A 27,034-nucleotide genomic window follows, 5' to 3' on the forward strand; every position below is an offset into this window, starting at 1 on the left:
TCATGTTATACATGTTTCAGGTTAGCACAAACTGTGAATTGTTGATGTATATTTACTTGACGAATGGTTTGTTTATTTGTTACATGTTGTGGGCACGTGATGTCTCGAACACATTGGAGTACAAGCCAAGTCTGAAGTTGCTGACCATCAACAGGAGGACCGGCCGAGAATAATGTATCTGGAAAGAAGTATTACCAACTAAGGGACTCGAGTGTGGAGGGCTTCCGTGTGCTAGGAAATTGAAGTTGGCTGTCAGTATGCTGTCTGGAAGTGAACAGCTAGGTTTATAGTTTCTATAAGCTGCATAAACAGCAGTGTGTAGGTTTTAGCTAGTTAGATGCATAAACAGCACCTTTTAATGTTACTGCCTAAGGGCACATTTTGTGTATGCATCATTTTCGTCCAAACATGGTCTAGGGGAAGCACCCAGGCCTTCCCCGTAACTAAAGACATTCCACTTTAAATCCGAACCCCCTTCAAAAAAGTCCTGGCTACGCCCCTGTTGATGGAAGCATTTGTCTGCTCTATCACCAACCATCTGGTTGATTGAAATGTTAAAATCTTTCATGTTTAGCTGTTTTCTCACTAGGGTTCAGCTCAACTTGTTCGCGGTCTGACCCACACAGCTGCTAGGACAAGCCAGATCTGGCCTACAAAAGCATAATAATCCCAGGAAGCTACTATGGCGTGGGAGATTCCTGTCTAAAATTACGACGGTAGTTTTATATCCGTTTACAATGACTTATACACGAACTTACTTGGCAATTCGTTGGGAGAATAGTGTGATGCATTCAGCGCCTTCATGTCCATTCCAAGGAATATATTCAGCAACAACTCGCAGCCGATTCGCCTCCACTTATTACGCACACAGACTAGTTATATCACCAATCCACCGCTTCAGGAAGAGCCATTAAGATGGTAGCCTCGACTTTGTCACTATATCCCCGGTTCTTATTTTCACGTGAAACATCACGCAAAATATCACGTGAGTCCTTGAGGGAAATTTGAACGGTTTGAACGAGTTTTCTCTTAGCAAGTCACTTTTAGTAGCGCTTCTGAACACTGAACTTGAAGCTTTTGCTACTGATTTAGCTAGCTAATCTGATACTGAAGCTGTTATTATCAGGCCTGCCAACTCTCACGGGTTTACCGTGAGTCTCACGGTTTCACTACCCTGCTCAAGGGCAGCAGATCGAATCTCACGGATTTTGAGGCCTGCTAACTCTCACGGTTTGTAGCGCGAATGTCACGGATTTCAAGTTTAAAAAGTCGAGACCTTTTTTTTTTTTTTTTTTTTGGTCTCAGCATGGCATCTACCAGTTTTTTTTACTACACACTGCAATACCACAATAAAGGTACAGAAATCTCAAGATTTTTTTACTTTCCAGGTTGGCAGGCCTGTATTATGCATGCATGCATGCATGCAGTGTCTCCTATGTAATATAAGTAATAGCCAATCTTCAGTAACTGTATGTTCTCCATTCAACTAAAAGTAGTGATATCCTGTGCCAAAAACAGCCCAGCTGTAAAAAAAAGGCGAGGCCAAGAATGTACATGTTCATGGAGTAACTACAACCAAAAGACATGATATCAAAATCTGGCCAAGAAAGCATTTACAGTATAGGCACTTTTATGCATTCATTTTCTATATGCTTCGCATTATCACATCCAGCTAGCTGTACATGTGTGCTTGCAATATAAACAAACAATACTACTGAGATGATAAAAGATGATCACACTGTATTGTTACCAAAATTAATTTAACTAAAAATTTACAATTGGTTTCTACTTGGCCATCTTTTTGCACTGTATATTAAAATAAAAAGATGGCCAAGTAGAAACCAATTGTAAATTTTTAGTTAAATTAATTTTGGTAACAATGCAGTGTGATCATCTTTTATCATCTCAGTAGTATTGTTTGTTTATATTGCAAGCACACATGTACAGCTAGTTGGATGTGATAATGCGAAGCATATAGAAAATGAATGCATAAAAGTGCCTATACTGTAAATGCTTTCTTGGCCAGATTTTGCTATCATGTCTTTTGGTTATAGTTACTCCATGAACATGTACGTGTGCATTCTTGGCCTCGCCTTTTTTTTTACAGCTGGGCTGTTTTTGGCACAGGTATAGTATAGCGGCGTAGCCCCCAAAATTGGCAATATTGTGCACTTTTTCATAAAGCCATGAAACTTTCCACATAAATAGTACTCCTTATGACATGTAATTTTAGATATAGTACCATCGCTGAGTTGACCTTTGGTGACTTTTACGGCCATTTTTGTACAGAAAATTGATCATTTTTGTCTTTATCATCCTGAGGCAGTAATTAACTTGTTAAACACATAGTACCAAACAAAAGATCTTGCTGATAGAAACAACTTGGATTTTATTTGAAGTCAATGTGTGATTTCATTACAAAGTTATAATCATTTTTACTAGCTACAAAATTTGATAAATTTACCTGCCCTCGAGGTGTGAATTACCTGTGGGCAGATAATTATACTTAAATATATCAAATTTTGCAGCTAATAAAAATATTCATAACTTCAGAATGAAATCACCTATTGACTTCAAATAAAAGCCAAGCTGTTTCTATCAGCAAGATCTTTTGTTTGGTACCATGTTTTAACAAGTTAATTACTGCCCCAAGGAGTTAAAGACAAAAATGATCAATTTTCTGTACAAAAAATGGCCGTAAAAGTCACCAAAGGTCAACTCAGCGATGACACTATATCTAAAATTACATGTATTGAGTACTACTATTTATGTTGAAAGTTTCATGGCTTTATGAAAAAGTGCACAATTTTTTGGTTGTGCCGCTACACTAATATGAAGATGGGCATGTATATGTGTGTTGCATGGTAAAGGTGGCCTACCTTCCCATTGTATGGGCATGAGGGGCTGTTGCAACTTGCTGTGTCTGCCTATAACAATGTGCAGATACAGCAGTCCATTCTGGATGTCAAGACCAAGTCTCAAGGTTTTTCTGTTTCCTAGGTTGGCAGGCCTGTGATTGGCTGCAGTGGGTTGACGAGTCTGAAGCCATGCCTTTAAGAGAGGGATGAAGCCATCTGTGGCTATTATGGCACACCTCTTATGAAAGTAGTTAAGGGACAATCAACACTCACCTACCCAAGCACAGAACTTCTCTATATTGTAGAGTCCCCAGACGCTTCGGATAGGAGCAGGCGTTTGATATCTCTAATCGATAAGCGCCGTGCAGAGAAATCTGCCACCTGGAGTCTTGCTTGATGCATAAACAGGCAGTGCGTACATATATTATAGTGTAACTGTGCACAATGTAGTGATTGTCCTCCACTAGACTAGGCTGATTTCGTTTCGTTTCGTTTCCCGTTTCGATTCCGGTTTTATAGACGGGTTGCCTTTTTTAAGCAAGGGGGTGTCACTCAGGCTCTTGCTGTAGGTAGATCTGCGACCGCGGTCAAACTCTAAGTCAACGGTCAAGGCCACTAAATAGCTCTTACAGTGGGTCAAGGGTCAAGACGATACGGAAGGTTCGAAACCCACAATCGAAAACTATACGTAGCTATTATCAAGTTTATGGGATTATACGTAACTCACAAGAGGTAAGGATCTCTAAGAAGATGTTTTAAAGCTCCAACAGGCATTTCGCCGTAATTATAATGATTTTTCTCTCCCAGCTGCTGGTAGCACGCACTAAGAAAATATTATACTAGGTTACAAGCGCAGGTGCGTATAGGAAAATAGAGAAATAACTGTAGGTCAAAAGTTCGACAAGAAATGCTCAAGTCACAGGTCAAAGACGATAAATGCTGCAAGTCAAGGGTCAAGGTGAAATTTTCCCCGGTCAAGACTTTGACCGCGGTCGCAGATCTACCTACAGCGTGAGCCGACGTGACACCCCCTTGTTAAGGCATGGTCATTTTACCGTAAATTTTCCACATACTTTCCGAATTCGCTAGGTAAAAAATGTATTATTATTTATTTTATAATTGTAAGACTCATATGCATGAGCATAGTACAATGATTAGTTACAAATTAAATTAGAATGTAAGTAAGTAATTAAGTAAGTAAATTAATTAAGTATAAGTAATTAAGTAATTGAAGAGATCACTGGTGTACAAGTGTAGAGAATTGTTGTAGAGTTGGTGCATTGACAGTGACACTTGGTAAAGCATTCCACTGAGGGACTACTCGTGGAAAAAAGCTGTACTTATAGCTATTAACTGTTGAAGATATTGTAACAAATCTTTTGTTGTGACCTCTAGTGATAAGAGAGTTTTTAATCATGCATTCTGGGAGTGAAACATCTATTAAACCATTTAAGATTTTATAAAGAACACATAGAGACTGAATATCTCATCTCTTCTTCAAGCTGTCCCACTGTAAAGTTGATAACATTTCACTAACACTGCTGTATCTGTTAAAATTGGACATTACATATCTAGCAGCTCTCCTTTGAACAGATTCTAATTTGTTAATTTAATGTTGGTATAGGGGGACCAAACAAAAGCTGCGTACTCCAAAATTGGTCTGACATATGTACAATAAGCATCAACTCTAATATTCCTCTGACAGAAATGAGTGTTTCTTCTTATGAATGCTAGGGCAGAGTTAGCTCTTTTACAGATACACTCAATATGCTTGTTGAAGGTAAGTTTACTGTCTAATGTAAGTCCTAAGTATTTAGCTTCCTGTACATGGGTAAGCATTTGATCATACAGTGTGTAGTGTGTGACATTTGGATGCACTTTGTGAGTAATTGTTAAAACAACACATTTAATTGGGTTAAATTGCATAAACCATTTGTTTGCCCAATGTTCCAGACAATGTAAATCATTCTGTAGGACATCGGAGTCATGCTTAGAGTGAATTTGGCGATACAATAGACAGTCATCTGCAAATAGGCGACAAGTAGATTTGATACAGCTGGGTAAGTCATTTATAAAAACAAGGAACAGTAAGGGGCCCAATACAGAGCTCTGAGGTACTCCACTGGTAACATTGACAGCTTCTGAAATAGAACCATCACAAACAACTTGCTGTTTACGGTTGGTTAAAAAAGACTGAATCCAGTTAATTGTCTCTCCGGTAATTCCGTAGTACCTTAACTTTAACAGTAAGAGTTTATGGGAAACTTTGTCGAAAGCCTTGCTGAAATCCAGCAGTATGCAATCAGTTTGTGCATTGTCATTTAACCTGGATGCTAAGTCATGGACGGTTAATAGTAGTTGAAGATCAGCACAGCGTTTTTGGCGGAAGCCAAACTGATTGGTTGAGAGGATATTGTTACGTTCTAAATGACCCATCACATGTGAGTAAATAATGTGCTCTAAAGTTTTACATAATAAAGAAGTGAGTGAAATAGGCTTGTAGTTAGCTGGGTCGGATCGTGATCCTTTCTTGAAAATAGGTGATACTGTTGCTTTTTTCCAACCTGTAGGGATTATGCCTTGTTTAAGGGAAGCTGAAAACAAAATGAACAAACATGGAGTCAAATCTTCAGCAAACATCTTCAGAAATTTAGCAGGGATGTGGTCGGGTCCTGCAGCTTTTGATGGATCGAGATCTTTTAGAAGCTTAGTTATTCCAGAGGCTTGTAAATTGATTTTAGAAATACTTGAGAAAGGAGAGTCTCCAATGCTTGGCAGGTCTTCATCATTTCTGTCTGGTGTAAAAACAGTACAGAAGTACTCGTTCAAGATCTTCGCTTTTTCTTGACTTGTTGTATAGGATTGCCCATTTCTTTCTAAGGAGGGTATACCAGTGTCTGTCCAGAGGTACTGTATGAGTGCATGCATGTGCACCATTAAATAAATATTGTTAATTCTTTTGGTATTGTTAATTGGGGCAATTAATAAGAGTCCTGGCTATCAAGCTAACCTACATTTTATTTTTCCACTGTGCAACCCACATAATGTAATTTTCAAAACTTCAAAAACTGTCAGCTGTTTTTAAACAAAAACATTTTGGAGTTTAGCTGTAAAAAAGTAATAGCACCAGTTCACTTTAGATGAAAATGCTACACTACTATAAAGAAGTTGTATAGTCAATTTGAAATGATGACATAAACTCATGAGCAGCATAGTAGATCTTGGTGCCATTGGTGGGTTGATTAATCTACCAATTTTCATGAAATATTCAAAATATTTGTGGTCATAAATCTGAAACTATGTGGTGTATGAAGCCAAAAATTGGTATGGGTGATGAGTACCATAGGTACTCCAAACACACCAAGTTTCATAAAGTCCGAGAGGTGACCTTACGATTCCTTGGTGATTTGGCATGGAATGATCCTAATTAAGACTATTCCATAAAGGTTGTTCTATGATGGTTTTATAACAGTGGTATTATGGTGCACACGAGTACCGTTTATTTTAGGAGGAGCCCTACTAAACACTGCTACCATGATGCATACCTGTTAGATAATACGCAATTCATTTAACATGTATGAAAAGGTACATGTAAAGTAATTTGGTTACTTGAAATGCCTACATCACACAAAGCTGAAGTAACGGCTTACTTCACACTTGTGAGACCTTGAATGTTGTAATATCATGTGATTAAGAACATTGAGAGTCAATGCAATGGAGAGCTGCAGGTGGATTAAAAGTGCCATTTCATTACTTTCAGTTGACAGGAATGTGGCTTTGGAACTGATACATAATTAGTCTATGCTTGTGCTGTGATGCCATATGCTATCCTAAATCAATTTACTTCTATCCAGTGTCATGGTTATATGTATGTGACTGAGTCTGGGAAAACCAGTCTTATCGCCCGTGGCAGCAGATTTGATTTATCACCAAGAACACAAAGCTAAACTATCAAATTTCATCATCTAAATCAGCAAACTTCAGTTTTTACTGGCTGCTTTTCCCAAACACAGTGGCGATCCGTACAAGTGATCTGGGGCCTTAACGGAGTTCTGGCCACCACAGGGATGACCTGTGTAGCTCTGTGGTGTTGAATAAAGACTTTTGCTACAAATGTCTTTTCATTTCAGCCAAGTTTGATATCTGAATGCCCCATAACTTGACCTAATCCATCCCTGCACCTTCCTCTTTAATTTTTCAAATAACCCCTTGCCTTCTTCTGGCCCCTGCCTCCCACCCCTTTAGAGCTAGCCTGATACAGTTAATCTCAGTTTAAAATCTATCTTAAATGGCAGGAAACTTAGCTGTTGGCTACTTGTACGATGGATGCTCTGGAAGGTAAGAAATTAGTGTAAAACATGTGTACTCATAGTTTCATCTATTGGTGAGCTGCAGCACACTGAATATTTAAAACCAGCATTTCTTGATACTTTTATAGACGATAAGACCGGTTTTCCCAGACTGGACCACATTTTCAGATGAGTTCCATATCTTTGACACTTCATTCACTACCCTTCTCCATTTATGCTATTCGCTATTCATTTTTAACCCAAGAGCACCCCCACGGACGCCACGGTTTCTGCTATAATACCATAAACACTGCTAGCTACCTATATATCTGGTAATCCCATAGAGACCCCAAGCTGAAACTTTTTGCAACTACACCTGTAATAGGTGAATGTCTGACAAGTATCCACAAAAAATTCTAATCAGTACTTTTGGTAGAGCAAAGGTCAAAGATTAGGAGACATAGCTAATTATCAACTTCATCAAATTAAGCTGTTAAATATACCAAACGAAAGCTTATTCTTTGAGCTTTAAAGTGGTACAATTCATTTTAAAAACACCCAAGTTATGATGCTTTGAATGGTCACAATCACAGCAGAAATAGAGTATTTAATAAGCCATTTCAGGGAAGCCATACAAGCAATGGATGTAGGGACACATATGACCTCTTGGGCTACCCACACACCAAATTTCGTCCAATTCTGAGGGATCAAAACTTTGGTGAACTGGTATGGAATTACCCATACAGTAAATCCAGCTAAATAAATTGCACACAAAGGTTGTCTTTCAATACAAGTGGTCACTAATACAGGTATGAGGTATCACTGTACTTGGACACCTTCATTGCATAAGAAAAAATAATTGGCATGGCCTTATCAGGAGTGGATATCAGAGGTGTACACTCCCATATACATGTAGCAATAATAGGAAACAAAATTCCACTACATACCACAACATGTTTAATTACATCTCTTGAACCCACTGTGGCCCCACCACAAAAAAAATTACCAACAATAGACTATAACCCCAATTATTATTTACTAAATAAAATTCAAATAATTTGAAGCAGCACTTTTTGAAATTTAAATTTTACGGATTGAAATTTTTAATAGAGCCTTTTAAAACCTTAATTAAAACGATATCCCATAGTTTATGGATTACTTGAAAGATGAATTAACAGTCTTTAATCTGTGAAAATTTTATTTGAAAATATTAACACAGCTAGTATTTGAAAATGTTAACACAGTGGTGAGCTACAGTTGATTTTGTAACTAAAGATGAACCAATTTTTCATGAAATGTTCAAAATATTTGTGGTCATAAATCAGAAACTGTGGGGTGTAAGAGGCTAAAACTTGGTATGGGTGGTGAGCACCATAGGTACTACAAACACACCAAGTTTTGTCAAGATCCGAGAGGTGACCCTACAATTCCTCGGTGATTTGACATGGAATGACCCAATAACATAATCTATAACTGCATTGTGACGTGTACGAGATGGCTGATAAGCATGCTGAAGTCAGACAAAAGTAGTAGTAGTAGTAGTAAAAAGCTTTATAGTGCAATGTTAAAAATACATAATGATACAAACAGTAGTTATAGCTGCATGAGCAAGTTGCACTAAAGGAATCTGGTAACAAGTACCAGACCCTGAAGTTATGTACTTAATTACTTATAATAACTAACTATTGTGTGCATTAAAGTTTGGTGGTTTGGGGTGTTTAGAACAGATGCTGCAGGGACAAGAAAAATGAAGACTGTGTAAGTTATCAGGATTAAAGTTCTTCATTAAAATTAATGCTGCCATAGAATTTGGATTAACTGAGCTTTGATGGTAAGAAATGGTTTAGTTAAGTCAAAGGTAGGCTGTTGAAAGTTCTAGGTAGTCTGTTGAAATAAAAATTTCTTTGTTTGTTAGATGATGTGAAACATGTTCAAGTTTGTTACAGGAAGAAGACCTGGTAGAATGGTGGCAGAATTTGATGAAGGTTCAGATGTCAAAATGATCGGATGGATTTTTCATTGATTTAATAAAGAACAGGATGTCACATAGATCATAAGTATACATTAATGGTAACAAGTTGAGTTTGATAAGGCATGTTTTGTAGTCAGAGATGTAGTCATTCAGGATATATTTGGTGGCTCGGCACTGTATTCTTTCAAGAGCAGAGATATCTTGGATAAGGTAGGGATGCCACAATGGGGAACTATAGATTAGTTGGGATCTAACTAGTGCTAAATAGAGGGTTCACTTTGTTGTAATGTTGATAGATCAGCTGAATATACATCTAAGTAATCCAAGTGTTCTGTAAGCTTTGGATGAAATGTGATCGTAGTGATCTTTCCAAGACAAGTCAGTGGATAAAATAATACCTAGGTCACGATGGGTGTTGCTAGACATTATCAAGGAATCGTCTATGTTATAAGAAGTGGTAAGCTCTGTGTTAAAGGAAAGGTGTCTAAATTAATTTGTTGGTATTGAAAGATAAGTAGTCATGAGACCAGTCAGACAAAAGGTTTATTGAATGCCTGAGATACGTAGAAAGCAAATTGATATAAAAACCACATGTCAAAATCACTTGTTTTGCAGCAGAAGAAAGTGACATTAAGATTGAGGTAAGCTCTTCAAGAGCAGCTTTAGGATTAGTGGATGGAGAGCAATACATAGAGACAATTGCAATGCATTTGTACTAACAAACAATTAAACAGTAGGTAACATTTCGATGGTAACAAGAATCTTCCAGATTTGCATAAGTCAAGATGTTCAAAACACAAGGTGGTTGACACAAAAATACATGCAGCAGGTAGGTTACTATTTTGTATTGTGAATGGGAATGATGAAGCCAAAACTAGAGATAGTGAGCATTCAATACTTAGCATTTATGGTGAAAATAAACAAAATCAATACAAGAGTTAACAGCACTATACAGAAAGCATGATGTAGGATACAGGTAGCTATACACAATGGATAGCCCTAGATAAGAGTACAGTAATATTAGTAGTTGATCCAGTATATACTGATTTGGAGCCGGCTTTTGAAGGTAGGTTCAGGTAAGGGTTATATGGTTAGGTTATAAAGTATACCAATGGTGTGTATAGTATACACTTGTGCATGTGTACCTGCATGTGTTGTTCTTGTGTATATATCTGTGTTTACTTGAGTGTATATCTGGTGCACACTGTTATTTTTTTAATTAAATTCTTCATTTTGTGGTAAGCACTCCAGTCTCTTTCAGTCTTTAGTTCTAATGATTACAAACTGCAACTACTTAAATTGAACATAAAAATATTGAAAAACTGTATAGCAGCTATACATTGCGTTAAAGATGTCAATGTGCTTCGATTTACAGCTATTTATATTATCTTTTCTAAAGTCTAAAATGTAACATTTCTATACATAGGGGCACAGGGGATGAAATAAATGCATGTATGAACACTAACGTATGTGCTATAAGAATTGCACAGCATACCATATTACAGACAGTGATATTGGCAGCAATGTTTCTACAGATGTTCTGATGTTGGTACTATTTCAGATACTTCTGTGCATTCACGGCAGACGCCCTTTGCGTACTATCAACTTGCAAACATGACCTCACTAAGGCAAGCAATTGAGAATCTTCTGAAAATGGTAGGGTACTCTCAAGCTCATTTATCTGTATACAAAAATACATTTTAGTCAAAAATTCCTATATGTACATAATCAATGTATATCAAATGCCCACCTTTGTTGTTTTTTTGCCAAAGTTCTTTGAAGCATAACTGAATTTTGGATAGTAGCAATGATGCTTCCTGTACATGGGTTAATACACAATAAAATAGTACATATATACATTTGAACGTGAATCAATCAATCAATCTCACCTCCCTTTGTCTCAAAGCAGCAGTCTTCCCAATACAAATATTCAAACACAGACATCCAAATGACCACATGTCAACAGCAAATGTGTACAGTGTTTCATAAGGTCCTGATAGGGTGATGTGCATGGATACCTGATAAAAATAATGCGTCAAGATTAGTGTATGTAGCACATTCTACATACAGGATACAAATATAAAAGTATACAATGAACCATTTGAGAGGTATTTTCAAGTGTACTAAATTTCACAGATTATTTTGTTGCTCCAATGGTTTTTGTGGCTATTAAAACACTAAAATAGTTACTTTGTATTATACCACAGTTGGCAAACATCGAAGCAGATATATATGTATAGAGACTTAAATTTCTCAATGAGGCCCTAAATAGACTGTAAAAACTGAATTGTTCAGACTCAAAAAATGCTCTGTAGCTAAGCATTGCCTATAATAAAAGCCAGAAAATGTACTAGAATGGCTTTGAGATATGAAATGGTTTCACCTTGTGCTGTATGCACCAGCACATTCCTTTCTGTGCTGTAATTTTGTATTGTGTACAATGCTTTAACTATTGCACCACTTGTGATACCAGTCAAACTGCTCCACTATAAGAAACTATATATTATATTAAGTTAAACACCTTTTCATACACTGTCACTCAAAATCAAGTTGCATACTCTATGTCAGTTTGATGATCTTAAACAGCACAGCTTAACTTGAAAATTCCCTCCAATCTTGAAAATATATGCAGATTGTTTGAATACCATCTTAATGTGTTGGCTACCAGTCTTGTAATCTCAACTGCACTCTTTACCCTTCTTTGCATATTGTATGCCAACTTGTGAGCTTACATCATCTTTATCACAATCATATGCTCCAGCGTTACCAAACCATTGCATCATCATGTCATCAAACGCATGCAACTGTCAGGTCATTATCAATAGTGCATGCACCAAACAACATGAGACAAAGAGTATAAAACTACAGACCACCATGCATGCTCACCAGTTAGTTTTATGGTCCGTATTAAATTGTCAATGAAACGTCATAATTATAAACCCTTAAATTAGCCTCCAATGATATATTTCTATACTTGTATAATATGATTCTGAGGCAAAATCCACCAAAAATGGCATATATCATGGTAACTTTGCCCAAGATGAAGATGAATGACAGAGTCTCAAATATTATATATGTACTTTGTGAAGGGTTCGTAAAGTATGTATTTCACACTGTCCCACAGTACATCGCGAAAATTTTGTACACCTTATATACACATATCAAAGTAATATCAAAGTAAACTTATAAAATAATATTTACCACTTTCAATGTAGGATCTTGGTTTGTTTAGCAAATGGTTGTTTTAAAATTAAACAAACCAAATTATACCATCCCGGATTAAAACAAGCCTCCAAAAGACCAATATTATGCTACTTTAGTGGAACTTACAGGAATGCAGCTCTGCAGAAGACAGCAAAATGTAGAAACATAATTGGATAAGAAAAATAGTTGACTATACATAAGCACAAACATTCTATATCTAGCTGTCAAAATTTTCTGGTCGCATTTTCAGTATCTGCTGTATATGGTGTTGATAGGGTTTCATGGGTCTACTTAATGTCATGTCATGCTGGCCCATGTAACAAGGGTTATTAACAAAGACAAGGCTAGGGTCAGATGAACACTAACAGACTAAAGTAAGACTACCAAATTTCTTGCCAGCTAGTGAAGCTCCGTATTATGGTGGAAGTCCACCAGATCTCTTGTCATGCAGCTACAAAACTTTGGCACAGCTGCTGGCCTGCTACCTCAAGAGTTTTTGTTGAATGGAGGAGTGGATTACTCCACTCATAGTATTGCAGCAGTGGACTGAATACGTACCCTGACATGCCATCACCCTACAATCCTACTCAAATTCATTGGTAATTCCACCAGATGCTTCAATGACACCAGAAGTGAACTTTGCAACCAGTGAGCAACAGCTAGGACACTTGTTTGATCCTTTTGGTACACACAGGGACTAATTTAAAGTCTTCTCAACAAATGAGCATAGAAGTATGTTGGTGGACTAAAAGGAGATGATTAAGGTAAAATGGACCAAAGAATTAATCTGCGCTAGATTTAGTACACAGCTGCAGGGTATTTTAGCCCATTATCATCTCCTCTTAGTCCACCAACATACCTTTGTGCTCATTTGTTGCACAAGTAAAAAGCCTTAAACTTATAGTCTAGTGAACTGCCGAGATGGCAATCCAACAGTGCAATGGCTGGACAATCTGCAACAATATAATATTATGTTCAACAGCATTGGGGTAAATCTTACATCTTCTGCAAAGATTACTACTTGTGTTTCCCAAGGATATGGAAACTCAGCTAATTTGTATTTAATACCTGATCCCGTGCTGTAACAAGCAAAGGAGACTAAAGGTATAGCTACAAGTAATAACTCTTCATACATGGCCAGTTGTATAATATGATGCAATGCATTACTACAGCCACTAGTAGACTTAGTTGTATAATGATGATTTATAATGGTCACAGAAGAGCAGCATAGTTTTTAAAGTGGCCGCAAATGCAATCTTCTTTTGAAAGCTTTAAGCTTACCTGTGTGTGCACAGGAGACATACATTTTTTACCAAAACAGCTGAGCACTTACAGAGAGCTCTCTTCTGGGATATAGATGTACACTTTATTATTAGTAACCTGAGGCTGCACCAAAGTCTCACATAAGAAGGCTAAGGAACCAATGCTCTATACCTTCTGTGCAAGGCAAGGACAGTTTGGCATTTCCTTCCCCAGGCATACCTATCGATATATACAGCTGGGTAGATTGCCCCAGTTAATACTGGGTACCCATTAATACAGCTGGGTAGACTGCTTCCCCAGTTAACACCAGGTCCCCATTTATACAGCTGGGTAGGCTGGAGCAATGTGAGTAAAGTTTCTTGCTCAAGGAAACAACAACAGCAAAAACCAGGCACAACCTGGCATCAAACTTTGGGCTTTAGTAGCCAGGCCATGCTCTAATGGCCATACTCTAATGACTTGATTGCTGTTGCCTCACAGATGCCTACATTATATCAATACCACAAGCCAAATATTGATTTGAAATTAACTGTAGACTCTTTAAATCTTGTAATGATTCAGTACAAATTAAAGTGAATGATTTTTATAAAGTAAGTGCTGCTTATCATTTAAATAGTGGTTTAGGCTTACAACAAATCAGGGACAAATCCAGGTGGTTTTCAGATTTAGCATTGAATTTAGTGCAGGGGCACAGCCCCTAACCACTAAAACATCACTAAATTGCTTCAAATTTTACTATATTATAGATTTATGATTTCATGGATCGATAGTATAAACTATTTTCAATAATATTTTGTTTGGTTCTCTTTAAGTCCTATAAATGTGGTTTATGGCTGGTCAGTTAGTGATCCACATTATCAAATTGAAATGAAAACTCAAGATATAAACTTCTAAATCATCCTTTAAATCTTCAAGTTAATAATATTCTCCCATGAATGTTCTATTAGAGTAGTTTTAACTGTTCTATTAGAATACACCTGACTGCTTTATTAGAGTATCTCAAACTTTAATGTTTTTTCAATGCCTTTTTCTCCTTAATCCATTTTTACTAAGTTTCCTGTTAAATTGTAGGCTATATCTATAATATCTTGACCTGTTCCCATTTAATCTGTAACTTGGTACTGCCAACCTAGGTGTTCCTGCTGCAAGTATGACGCTACATACAACTTTAAATTTCAGGATTTCCAGAGCCCTAGGAAACCTCACTAAATATCCTCCTGAAAATCAGATATTGTCCCTCAAGCAAGCCATTCAGACATGTGTTACATTATACTAGCAGGTTCTTTGTCACACATGTATGTATAGCTACCACAAAGTTTTCAACCATTAGATTATTATCTTTACTCAGGAATTACCTCAGGAGCCCGATATCCTGGTGTTCCTAGTGGCAGGATGGAGGCAAACTTGATCATCTGGTCAGTAGGCTCTTTTATACCAAGTCCTGGTACAGTACCAGCAGAGTCAAAGTCTCCTAGTTTGACTTGGAATTTTGAACTACAATTACAATAGAGTGGATTACACTTGCACCTCATCTTGATCATTATGTTGCTAGCTGTGTGAGCAAATTAAAAAATGAATCATTACTACAATAAACTAAGATACATACCCTTTACATCTCTATGAACATATCCATTGGAATGCAAATAAGCTAGAGCTTTGAGTGTTTCTCTGAGAATATACTTTGTGTTTTCAAAGGCTTTGTTAAATCTTGCAGGGTCCTTGGAACAGTGTACATACAGATGCTTCAGGCATCCAACTTCTTTAGCAGATAATATTTGACGCAAATCATAGTCCATTTTGGGCATAAAATGGAAACAATAGAATCTCCCAGAGTGATGCTCATGTCGTTCTCCCATCATGACTGCCACAAGAGGAAGAATATTTCATGCTTTAATGCTGAATGAACATTGACTTCATTGGGTCTGTACACTGTCTAATAGTAAAGACAATATTTATGTAGCTATGCCCCCTGTGTATTATTGTATGTACCTTTTTAACTGCATATTGTTTTCGTTCGTGATAAATAACAAAAATAAATCCATTTCCTCCTTTTCCTATTTTATTGTCTATAGCTCTTCCACTTGGTAGAGGATATTTTATGCTACCACTGAACCTTTTATCACACTATATGGTAACATACATCACGTTAACTGCAGAAATATGAAAGATATGTATATTCAGTTTTGGTGACTCACAATGACAGCATAACACAGCATGCATATCATGATCAAGGGATTTACAGTTGCACCGCTCTATTTTAGCATCATTCTACTACAGTTACAATGATATATACTTACAGTATAAATAATGAATCCGATACTTTTGCAATTCTCACAATGGTGAACTCCTCTGCCAATCCCATCAACCTCTTCATCATCATTTGACTGTGGCAGGTGCTTGGTTGACTCTTTTATGGAACTGAGTGAGATAAAGTGCACAACTTATTCTCTCTCTAAACATACATAAATTAACTGAATATCAGGTATGCATGCAGTGGTTGGAATTAAGTTGTAAGGCTGTACGTATTTTGAAAAGTGTATATATATAATATCTACACTTTATAGGCTCTGATCACAGTGACACTCCATGTATATGATCAATGCAAGCATTACAGTAAAAGTACTGTTTATATATACAAAGGAAAAATTAGAAATTTTAAGTTCAATTAGGGATCATAGAAAAAAAAAGTAGGCAGGCAGGCAGGCAGGCAGGCAGGCAGGCAGGCAGGCAGGCAGGCAGGCAGGCAGGCAGGCAGGCAGGCAGGCAGGCAGGCAGGCAGGCAGGCAGGCAGGCAGGCAGGCAATTCCATTGTATAATTTTTTTTTAATTTTGTAACAATTTATTGGAAGCCTTTAGGATCGTACTGAAGGCACTTTTGGGCTTGGTTATACCTAACCAATACTGCCAAGGTGCCAGGATGGAGTTGTGAAGCTGGTTTTTGGTTGAATTTTTTGGCTAGGAAAACCCAAATCTCCATGATCCCTAATATAAACCTACTGATTAAGAAGTCATAGAAAATAAATTTGCTATGTCCAGACTGTGTTTCTAACAAAACTGCAGTACTGTATTTATGATATAGTAGCTACTACAAACCTTTCACAGCATGATTTTAATACTAGCTTGACTTTGTTTGTTCCAGGTATCCTCTCCTTCACCATATACTTGCTATGAAGTGGTAGTGATGAGTAAACCTTAGTATTAACTACCCTAACACTGTCCCTTATTAAAACCGTATAAGTTGATTTATTATAGCAGGGTGTTTTTGGAGGTGCTGCATAAACAACAGGCTCTTCTTTAGATTTGCTTTTTTCCAATTTGGAGAGTCCAGTTGTTGCAACAGGCTTAGTAATGGTTGTATTATCTTTTGTCTGAGAAGTATTTACAGTACATGTATAATTGTCCATTGCATTGCATGTATACAAGGAAGAATTTGTAGCAGTGGCAGTACCTAAGCCAGATGTAACACTTGATAGAAGTGATGGTTTATTATGAGAGCCTGCAACAGAATGAACATTCTTCAAAGCTATTGTGTTTTCTTTTGATGCAACATAGTTTTTCCTTTGAGTGCATGTTCCAGTTGCTGGAGTTAGAATACCACCAAGATTAACTTTATCACATTCTGCATTGCCTCCAGCAAAGCTGTTTGTGGTCAATCCAATTTGTTGATGATTTTCAACCCTACTATAGCAGACATTGCCATTACCAGATTGTAAGTCACCTGTGCTTTGGTATCCATCATCATGACTTGTTAGAGATTGAAATGGTCTATGATCAATGCTCAGTGGGTTGTTCTGCAGTGGTTTTGCATTCCCAAAGCTCCAAATGTTCTCCTTTGGTGGACTGTCACCACGGATAGTGTCTAGAAATATACTATCTGCCACATCTTTGAAGGATTCAGTGAAGAAGGCAATTTCTTGTAGTTGTAATGATCTCGGGGAATCATGCTGATAGATAGCATAGAAGTGGATGCAAAGTCGAATCATGCTATGAACTGGTTTGATTGAGTCAGTGAGATCTAAGCATAAATAACAGTTGAAGTAAATAATTCAATATTATTAGAATGTATATGAGCTGTGGAAATTATTAGCTCAGAGTTCATTAAGTTTGGTGATACAGCAACAACTCTTCAGTTACACATGTACAGTCACCAAAATTTTTTTTGGGGTAATTATCAATCATTACTTTGTCCATATTTTTTCTTATTAAATTTATATCATACACTACGATAGTAGTATATAGTAGGGACCATAAAGGAGTAGGTGTGGCCCACGAAATAATATCACCCAAAAACAGCCTCAATTTCCCCTAATGACAATCAGGCAGTATTGGTTAGGTGAAACTAAGCCCAAACAAGCTTTCAGATCAACCTGAAATGCTTTGAACAAGTTGCTACGGAATTTTAAAAATAATTTATTTAACGGAATTTTCTACTGACTGAGTAAGTAAGTAAGTAACTGACTGATGCCTTCAGACAAGCGTAACTCGATAACGGCTAAGGCTACGGGCTTGATGTTTTCACTATTTGATGTCACTTCGGACCGACAGGTACCTTTTGGTATACCACAGTATGTACAATGCGTTCTTCGTGGACTTACCAGTGTCCTCCTTCGTGTCCCATTCATCTTTGCTGACAGTGAAAAGTGTTGATTTGGCGATAGCACATGATGGCTTCCCTTCGTAACGGAAATTGTCCATATTTATCATAGTGGCTATTTTGATATCAGAGGTGCTTTTCAAACAGTTCTTGATTCATACTGCTGTATAACAGGTTGAACATAGCCGACAAACAAAGCATAATGGATACCTCACTTTTCAGACGATAATTATATAACTGGAGCGCATGGCACCATGTCTTTCGGTATGCGTGGATTGCAGAGGTGCTTTTCGAACAGTTCTTGATTTGAAATGCTGCGTAACAGGTCGAACATAGCTGACAATGAAGCGTAATGGATACTTCAGTTTTCAGGCGATAATTGGGGCGCGCGGTGCCATTTCAGATGCGGTATGCGTGGGTTCACCAGTCATAATTATTATTTACAAAAAAAGTTAACAAACAAGTACACAGAAAAATTTGGAATTTTCAACTAGAGTAGGGACCATAACACATCGATAAAAGCTACTGACACAAGCTGGAGTAGTGCACGATATTACTTCACAGTAAAACAATAAGAAGTGTTATATCCCTACTGTGCATTTCCATTATGGTATCTTGAGCACAGTAGGGATATAACACTTCTTATTGTTTTACTGTGAATTAATACTGTGCACTACTCCAGCTTATTTCAGTACTTTTTATCGATGTGTTATGGTCCCTACTCTAGTTGAAAATTCCAATTTTTTCTGTGTACTTGTTGCTACGTAACTAGATTCGATATGCGAATAGCTATCTCTGCAGTTTGCATATAGATCATCCAGGCTGCTTAGTAACATTTGGACTTACCATAATGTGGTGCTGCAACAACAGAATGACTTTATACAGCAGTCATTCCACGCAACAGCCAGAAGAAAATATGTTCAAACAGTCTATCACTGCTATACTGTATATAGTAATAACAAATAAACAGTGTATTTAAAATTTAAGGAACCATGCATTAAACAGAAGTGAAAAGTGTGGTGGATACGTGGCTATGTGGAACCTCAACTGTAACATTGAACAAATAGTAACAACAAGCCTACACACAAGTAGCTAAGCATAAACCCTAGGTTTATTTTTAAAATAAATTATTCTTATATGCACTGTTCAGTAAGTGTACAGTGCATTTCATTTTCTTACAATGTAGGATGAATTGAAACACACGATGATCACTTGTGAGAAAGGATTATACCAATTATGTGTGTAATAACTTGGCAAACAGTACTGAGTATATAGAAAACAGACTGTTATGATCAGTGTTAGATTATAGATGGAAGTTATGTACCTCTACCATTTACCAATTTGCTACATTTTAATGATAACTCACAGATTACAGTCCGATAGCTACTCATAACGACATTTGCAGACTTAATTAACTTTATTTATAAGTTAGAAACAAGCTAAGAAAGTTGTATATTGAGTCCTGCAGATATAATATGAAAAGTAGCTATAGGCGTTAAATAAATCCGAACTACAGTAGTGCATGGTTCATTATAGAGATCACCTATGTTCTACCAATCCCTAATAAATGCTCACTTAAACACAACTTTAGAAAGCACCCTCAACCTCAAAAGAAGCCTTAGAAGTTGATTTGTTAATAGCATAGGTTTACTAGTGGGTATGAAGTCAAAAGAAACTGATCAAAGTATTTGTTTTAAACTGAAATACCCCACTTTGTTCATGCATCTATTCTTTTCCATGCACAGTCTACACTAACTGTTTGACCTTTTGTGATCATTTAGCTATAGCTACTGATCAAAATTGCATAGCTATGTGAAATCTAGAAGTGATACTCATACAAGCTGTAAAACGGGTGAAATCAAAGGTAGTGGCCAAGAAATGGCTGCAACGATATTACTGTTAATAAAATAATGTACACAGTGCACCAATGTTAAAATATTTCTTTGCTGCCATGCAACATTCTTTTCACCCAGGCTTTTGAAGGCTGCACCCGTTTTACAGCTTGGCTTGTTGAGTTGTGCATTTGCTTTTTTTAAATATATAAAATGCTGCCCTCTGCAGGATGCTACAACTTTAAAAGTTCGAATTTTGTGCCATTAGCTATTATGTATAAGACAAAAACTTGGTTGACATCAATCCTACAAGAGCCAGCCATCCATTGCAATTTAAGCAGTTACAAATTCATTTAAGCGTCCTTTTTCCAAGTATCATCAGACTTTGGAACAGTTTGTCAACTTTCAGGTTTGTACAATTAACCACAGGGGCGGATCCAGGACCTGGCAAGGGAAGGGGCACAAACAGGCCAAGTTGAGGTGGTAGGGGAGAGCAGATTAGCTATCTTGTTAGCTGCTGCATTTTTGAAACAGCAAATAATACACCTCATAGTAGTACGTATCTCACTGTTGATATTACCATTTTGGCCCTTGCAGATGGCTGTAAAGTCTCTGAATGTCTTAAACAACAGCAACACAATAATTATTTTTAGAGGCACTTAGTATGCATGAAGGTGCTGGGTGACAATTTCATAGTTTTGTTTGCTTTGGTTTCAGGTGAATTTGTAATAAATGCTAGTAAAATGTGCATGTTTTTGTATGCTGATCTTAGCCTGACATAAAGTTTAGTATTTTAATCAGAAGTATGGCTCCTCCAGGTGATGGGGGAATTTGCTCCAAATGCTCCATCCTAGATCTGCCATTGAACCAAGTACTAAGAATAACTACATAGCCACAGACACTGAAGATTTCAACCTCAAATACATAATTATGCTATTGTCAATATTCATTTAACATATACAATGCTTCAAAAGGTCAGAAAACCATTGTACTTAAACTGTCAAAATTATTTTTACTATGGCAACTGCCCCTTGTGCAATCACATTCATCAACGTGTCTGTCTGGATTCCATCACTGATTCCACCAAAGATAGAGGGATGAGAAGTAATACATGTCATGCTTGGCTTCACAGGCAGTGTGTTGACCTCTTACAAACTCTTTAAAAAATGTTTAGATAACCATTAATTTACTTCCCATGCTGTCACCTAGCTATTTAGGAACAATAACTACTAAAGTCCACTATCAAAAGCTTTAACAAGCACTTAAAGTAGAACACTCATCCTGAGAAAACTACTTTCCTTCAAAGTACTGCTCAACAGCCTGAACAGACCATGCACACAACCTCTAGTATCACTACTGTATCTGATACTACTGGTCCATCACAATCAACTGCCACCAACAAGTCTAAAAAATAGATGTTGAGAAGTTTAATGTTGTAATTTATGGTGCAAACAAAAGGTACCCCAGACAGAACAGCTAAATGTTTAGTTGGAAAAGGTTGTACAGAATTAAGATGAGAATAGTATCACTCCTTTATCTGTTCGAGACCTCATGCAACTTCAAAAGTATCATGATAAGTCAACTAACCAATACTATGGTTAGATTAAACTGCACCATTGATGTATCAACTTTGTTATCTAAAGCACAGTCTCTTCCCAAAGATATTAACACAGAGCTGCACGGTTTGTCACAAACAACCCATGGCGAAGAGACCACCACAACAGTATTACCGCAATCCTACACCAGTTAAATTGGCCAACTCTACAAAGATCGACACAAAAATAATAGTCTAATCCTTTTATTCAAATTAGTAAATAATCTACTTATTGTTCCGCACCACTACTTGCCGTCTCCATCCTTTCCAAACAAACACTAGAGCTAACCATCAATTAAACTTTTCTCACTACCAATCAAGAACAGAAATCTATCGAAACTCCTTTTTCCCTTAGACGGCCATTGAATGGAATTCCTTACCCTATCTTGATCTTCATTAGATTGACACAGACACATTTAGGTTGTACTTATTTACTTAATAATTATCACTGTAATTGTACATTAGCGTGTTACCCCTAAGAGTTTTGTTAATCAATAAAATAAATAAAATAATTAAGAAAGGTTGACCGAGTCCCTCTTACTATGAACTCAAAGAGATTTTGGAGCTTTATCAAGAAAGTGAAGAAGAATAATAATGGAGCACAAGCCCTCAAAGTAAAGTAAAGAAAAGGCTTTCAATTCCCAATGGACCTGCTACCTATCAAAGATCCTATAATCCACATCCAATTATGGGAAAATTCAATATAACCACACCTGGTATAGTGTTATAGCCAACTCCAAAACCTAAAGCATCAGATCCCCAGACAAATTAAGTACCAGATTCTGAAGGAAATTGCAGAAGTCACAGCTCCTATATATTTGAAAAAATCAGGTGATGCTCCCTATGACTAGAAATGTGATGCCTGTTTTCAAAAAACAAGAAAGTACTGCTCTTCAAAATTATTGCCAGTTAATAAAATCTTGGAACACATTTATTTATTTATTTTTATTTATTTATTTATTACTGTGTAGGACTCCATCAAGGAGTATAACACACAGATACAAAACAAAATCAAAGTAAATTCAGATGGTTTAACAAAACGTCCTTAAAACAGTTTATAGATGGCTTGTATCTTTTCTATTGACGAAGCATCAGTTTCAACGTGGTTTCCCATGCAATCTTGGTTAAAAGTTACAATAAATGTTTTATCTGACTTGGTAGCAATAGATCTGGTGTTCCTCAGAGAACTGTTCTGGGCCCTATCTTAGTCATAATCCATGCATAAAACACAGTAAAGTCCGCCTCTTTGCAGATGATGTTACGCTATAAAATGAAGTCGTAACAGTGAGTGATGTTCAGCAACTCCAAGAAGATTTTAAAATCTCTGTATTTATAAATTATGGGAAAGTACATGGCTATTCAAATTCAGTGTACCTATACATATGATACATCTTAAAGGTTACAAGAGCCACCAAACATAAGATCACATTTGACTATTACCTGCACAATACCCCACTAGAAGTAGTTGAGAACTGTAAGTACTTGGGTGTCACTGTACAACCTGTGGTCCAAACACATTCACTATACATCACATGTATAGTGTAAGCTAGCTGTACACTGTCTTTTCTTTAATGAAGGTCTTAAAGTAAACCAACATCACAAAGAAACTACTTATTTTTTTGTTAGTGTGAGTATGCACTGTGCAATTTGGTCACCATAGCAAAGAAGAGATATATAGAAAAGCTAGAGAAAATTAATCGTAGAGCTGCAAGGTTTGTCTCTAACAATTCTATCGTACCCAGCAGTGTATCAAGTATCAAACATGACCCATCAACTTGGATAGCAAGAACTAGAAATTTGTAGATATAACTCTGGATCATTATGTTTCTTTTTTTAAAGATTATAACTTAACATGCGTCCCACTTTGTGATATAATCTCATCTATCAACACACAGCAGCATCCACCATTATAACCAGATCTCACATAACAATTTACCAGTTCCATTTGCAAGAACTGACGGCACCTACTTGGACCAAACACCTGTAAAATCTGGAATGATCTACCAAACCATAACAAAAAGAAATTACCTCCCTTGACTATTATTAAGCGATCAACATTTTGTAGATCTAATTGTATTATAGGTATTGTAACTGTACTATTTTCTAAAGTCTTTGCTGGTGAATGGAAGTTAACGCATATAGTAGCTAATAATAAATAAAGTTTTTCTATTGGTATAGACTATGTACTATATCTAATGAGATCTGTGTTTGACAAATTTCAGGTCTTAGCTATATTAGGGATTGTCCTGTTTCTTTGTTTTTTAATCAGCTACTGCTAGCTACCTCTCAGTATGTTTTCTATATTTTTAAAAAAAGTATTCTCCAGTACATTGATACGGCTAATGATTTAATTTTTTCACTATATAGGGCTGCTCAGTACCGCGGCTGTAACTACAGATGAAGGATGAACTTTTTAAGCAACGTATTAATTTTAGCTAAGTAGTTTGGCCTAATTAATGTAGTATGGAGGTTTCTACGTAGTTATAATTGTGACTAGCTACATACAGCACGCTATCTAGCTAATGGGTCATACTGATTGATTGATTGATTGATTTATTATTTTATACTCACAACACTCGGCACAATGCCGTTCCTCCTTGTTGAGTGATACAAAACCAACAACAACAACTAACTAAGCATACAAGAATATACAAGATAAACACAAAGCAAGACAATAGCATACACTACACCACCCACACATACAAGTACACAAATACACAAATTATCCATAGAGCAACTTATCCAAATTATCCACAAATTATCCATACCAAAATTATCCATAGACAACTCCTTCTGCCGTGTATATGAGCCATCATAGTGGTGTTGTCCGTTTCCCAGTAGTCGGCCAGGAATAGCAGCGCGTTCCTCTTTAGCATTGGGTACCACACGACTTTGACGAACGAAAAAAGTAAGGTAAGTGCGCCTAATTCCGGACAGTTCCTAACTCCGGACACTTCCAATGTTTGGCATCATATCTCCAAAAGTATCTACAGCATTTACTTGAAAATTTAGGTGATTAATGCTTCATATACAATGATGCTGTGGTCCTAAAATCAGCTTGAAAGTCCGGCTAGTTTTTCTAAACGAGGTGATTATTTATTGCAGTGTGTAACAAAATTGTCAAAAATTCTTCGATTATCACTGCTTATCCCCAAACTCAAAGAGCTATCTGGCTGATTTTAATACAGTGTAGAGGGACAACTATGATGTACCACTGTACCAAGTTTCGTTTGCAAACAATCAGCCAAACACTTGCTATAGACGATTTTGTAAGAGCCAGTCTCATTGAAGCTGCATAAATATTTGCGTAAATACACCTAGATTTGAAATACCCATAACTCGGCAACGAAAGGTACTATGACTCTCAAAATCGAGTATGAGGTGGGAAATAGATGCAAGTTTAATGTGGCGGTGTTTAAAATTCGAAATCAACTTTGGTAGTGCTGTATCAGGCATGATAAAAAGTGTCCGGAGTTAGGAGCATGCGCGAAATTTACACATGGTTGAATTTTGGAGCGCAGCTCCTCGACGGATGAAGATATTTGATGAAACTTGCAGGACCAATGCACCATAGGATAGGCTTTATCACCATATTTTAAGGATCAAGTAATTTACTTGCATGGCGGAGATAGAGCACCGAAAGCAAAAACTGTCCGGAGTTAGGTGCACTTACCTTAGTAGCTATAAGCAACACACACGTTGAATACAAAGCAATCATCACCGAATCTTGTGAATGCAAATTAAGCCTGTTACTTGGTGAAACAAGCATACTGCTACTGACGCTATAGCTAATTATGAATAAAAGCATCATTTGCAGAGTTATTATACTATTGTTAATTACGTAAAGTAATTTACCTAAGGATAGATCATACATGATATCACCTATAATCCCCTGAATAAATTTCCCCACGTTTAGCTACTCAATTCATACATGTAGCAGTATCTATGATGTAGCTACTGACACTGAGCTAGCCGCGGTTTTAAGGGGGGTTTCACCGGTTTCCGGAAACCAGTCAGCTATTTTAAACGATAAAATAATTAAATAGACTAGTATGCGAAATTTAAGTCTAAAACGAGGTGCATTACTAAAAAGATAGTTTTATAATGATCAAAGTACTTCTCTGCAGCACAAAATTGCTTCTCCCAAGCCTTGAATGTTGTTGAGCGCCTCTAAAAATAATTATCGATTAAGCATTTGTGACTTCTGCAACTCTTTTATAATGCATCAAATCTTTCTGTATAGACTGAGAGTGGTAAGATTTAACTGTGAAACGATTTATTAAGGTGATTTTATTCATATTTAGGTAAAATAAGAAATGGACCACGCCCCAAATGGGCTTTTGTTGGAAACCAGTAAGTAAAGTTTCTAGAACCGCCCCTGCATGTGCAACATCATGATGATGCATCATTTATGATCATTACCACAGTAAATATGTATTCATGATGCATGCAGATAGATATTTAAAAAACATTTCCACCCAGAACATTGAGCTGATTGCTCCACTCACCGTATTAGTATATTGGCAGTGGATACTGAACCGAAAGTCGGTTTAATAAGCCATATTGGCTATTGAACTGACAGTAAAACTTAGACAAAAAGGGTCACTAAACGAAAAAAAAACCACAAAACTCAGACCCTGGACTATTGGAGCTTTAGGCAAGTGTGCTAACCACCTCCCTTACCTTTCTATCTTATGTGTTACTCAAGTAGTGGTCTCAGTATAGTAAGAAGAGCATAACATAAAGGTGAAGAAGAAACCAAAGCTGAACCCAACCCTAACGCTAATACTATTTTTCATGGTCCCTAAAGTCGAATGCTTGGGGAAACTACTAGACGCAAAAATAAAAACCTTTCAGTTCAGTAACCACTTCCTAGTATATTAAAGCCTGATATTGCAAGGATGATGTTTTATTTAGGCAATGGATACTGAACCGAAAGTCAGTTTAATAAGTCGTACCAGCTATTGAACCGACAGTAAACAAAAGCTGAACCCGACCCTAACCCAAACACTAATAGCTACTATTTTCACCTTATTGTTAGCTAGGTTAAGTAATCATTTAAAGTCTCCAGTTCTTGTTAGGTTAGGTAATCCAAAGGCTGCAGCACATGTTGCTGTCAGACCTTCAGTGCTAGTCACTGTAAAGTGCTAATAGTAATAATACTTGTCGCATTCCTAACCGTATAGCCTAAATATTTCAAGGGGCAAATTATTCGAGGTCAAGCAGTGTTGCTAAAAATAAAAACTTTGCGGATTTGCAAACACTCCCAAAATGTATTAAACTATATGAAGGTCTAAATATTTCAAGGATAAAATTTTTGCTGGTAACAATGCAAAATCAGCAAAAATATCCCCCAGGCTATATGGTACTCGGGGCAACTTAGTGACGAGTGCCCTAAAGTCGAACAATGCATGGGGCAACTATATTA

The 27,034-nt window shown here is 36.9% G+C and overlaps 2 protein-coding genes and 1 long non-coding RNA gene across 5 annotated transcripts in view; 1 reads left to right on the forward strand and 2 right to left on the reverse strand.

Annotated features, from left to right (window-relative positions):
- LOC136249080 (serine/threonine-protein kinase pakF-like) overlaps window positions 1–27,034 on the reverse strand; it is a 172,637-nt gene that overhangs the window by 90,294 nt on the left and 55,309 nt on the right. The window contains exons 6-9 of one of the 2 annotated variants that reach the window (XM_066040993.1): window positions 14,942–15,138; window positions 11,009–11,137; window positions 10,870–10,936; window positions 10,413–10,800 (exon numbers count right to left, since the gene is read on the reverse strand). The exons of the other annotated variant lie outside the window; for it this stretch is intronic. Of the exons in view, the coding sequence (XP_065897065.1) occupies window positions 10,793–10,800; window positions 10,870–10,936; window positions 11,009–11,137; window positions 14,942–15,138 (401 nt within the window). The 3' untranslated portion in view covers window positions 10,413–10,792. Of the gene's footprint in view, window positions 1–10,412; window positions 10,801–10,869; window positions 10,937–11,008; window positions 11,138–14,941; window positions 15,139–27,034 lie in introns of those variants that run through there. 2 annotated transcript variants of the gene reach the window in all.
- LOC136251695 (uncharacterized) lies at window positions 8,141–9,638 on the forward strand. 2 transcript variants are annotated; one of them, XR_010699156.1, is made up of 3 exons: window positions 8,141–8,905; window positions 8,954–9,005; window positions 9,063–9,638. It is a non-coding gene; the product is annotated as an uncharacterized lncRNA (long non-coding RNA). The 2 variants fall into 2 exon arrangements; XR_010699157.1 differs by having other exon boundaries at window positions 8,954–8,978; window positions 9,094–9,638.
- LOC136249081 (uncharacterized) lies at window positions 15,241–25,384 on the reverse strand. The gene is made up of 6 exons (XM_066040995.1): window positions 25,282–25,384; window positions 24,375–24,515; window positions 16,680–17,601; window positions 15,884–16,004; window positions 15,576–15,710; window positions 15,241–15,519 (listed from the first exon to the last, which is right to left on the reverse strand). Exons 1-6 carry the CDS (start codon window positions 25,373–25,375, stop codon window positions 15,442–15,444), a joined length of 1,491 nt encoding a protein of 496 aa, XP_065897067.1. The 5' UTR covers window positions 25,376–25,384; the 3' UTR covers window positions 15,241–15,441.

The sequence above is a fragment of the Dysidea avara genome, chromosome 3 (assembly GCF_963678975.1).
Source record: "Dysidea avara chromosome 3, odDysAvar1.4, whole genome shotgun sequence".
Taxonomy (NCBI): Eukaryota; Metazoa; Porifera; class Demospongiae; order Dictyoceratida; family Dysideidae; genus Dysidea; species Dysidea avara.

Excerpts from the sequence above, each read along its gene's own strand:
- LOC136249081 (XM_066040995.1), bottom strand. The coding sequence starts at position 25,375 with ATGCTTGTTTCACCAAGTAACAGGCTTAATTTGCATTCACAAGATTCG. Across the intron at positions 17,602-24,374 it reads GTTGTCTATGGATAATTTTG|ATCTCACTGACTCAATCAAA; the intron begins GTATGGATAATT and ends ATTTATGCTTAG. Across the intron at positions 15,711-15,883 it reads TCGGATTCATTATTTATACT|TGTGATAAAAGGTTCAGTGG; the intron begins GTAAGTATATAT and ends GTTACCATATAG.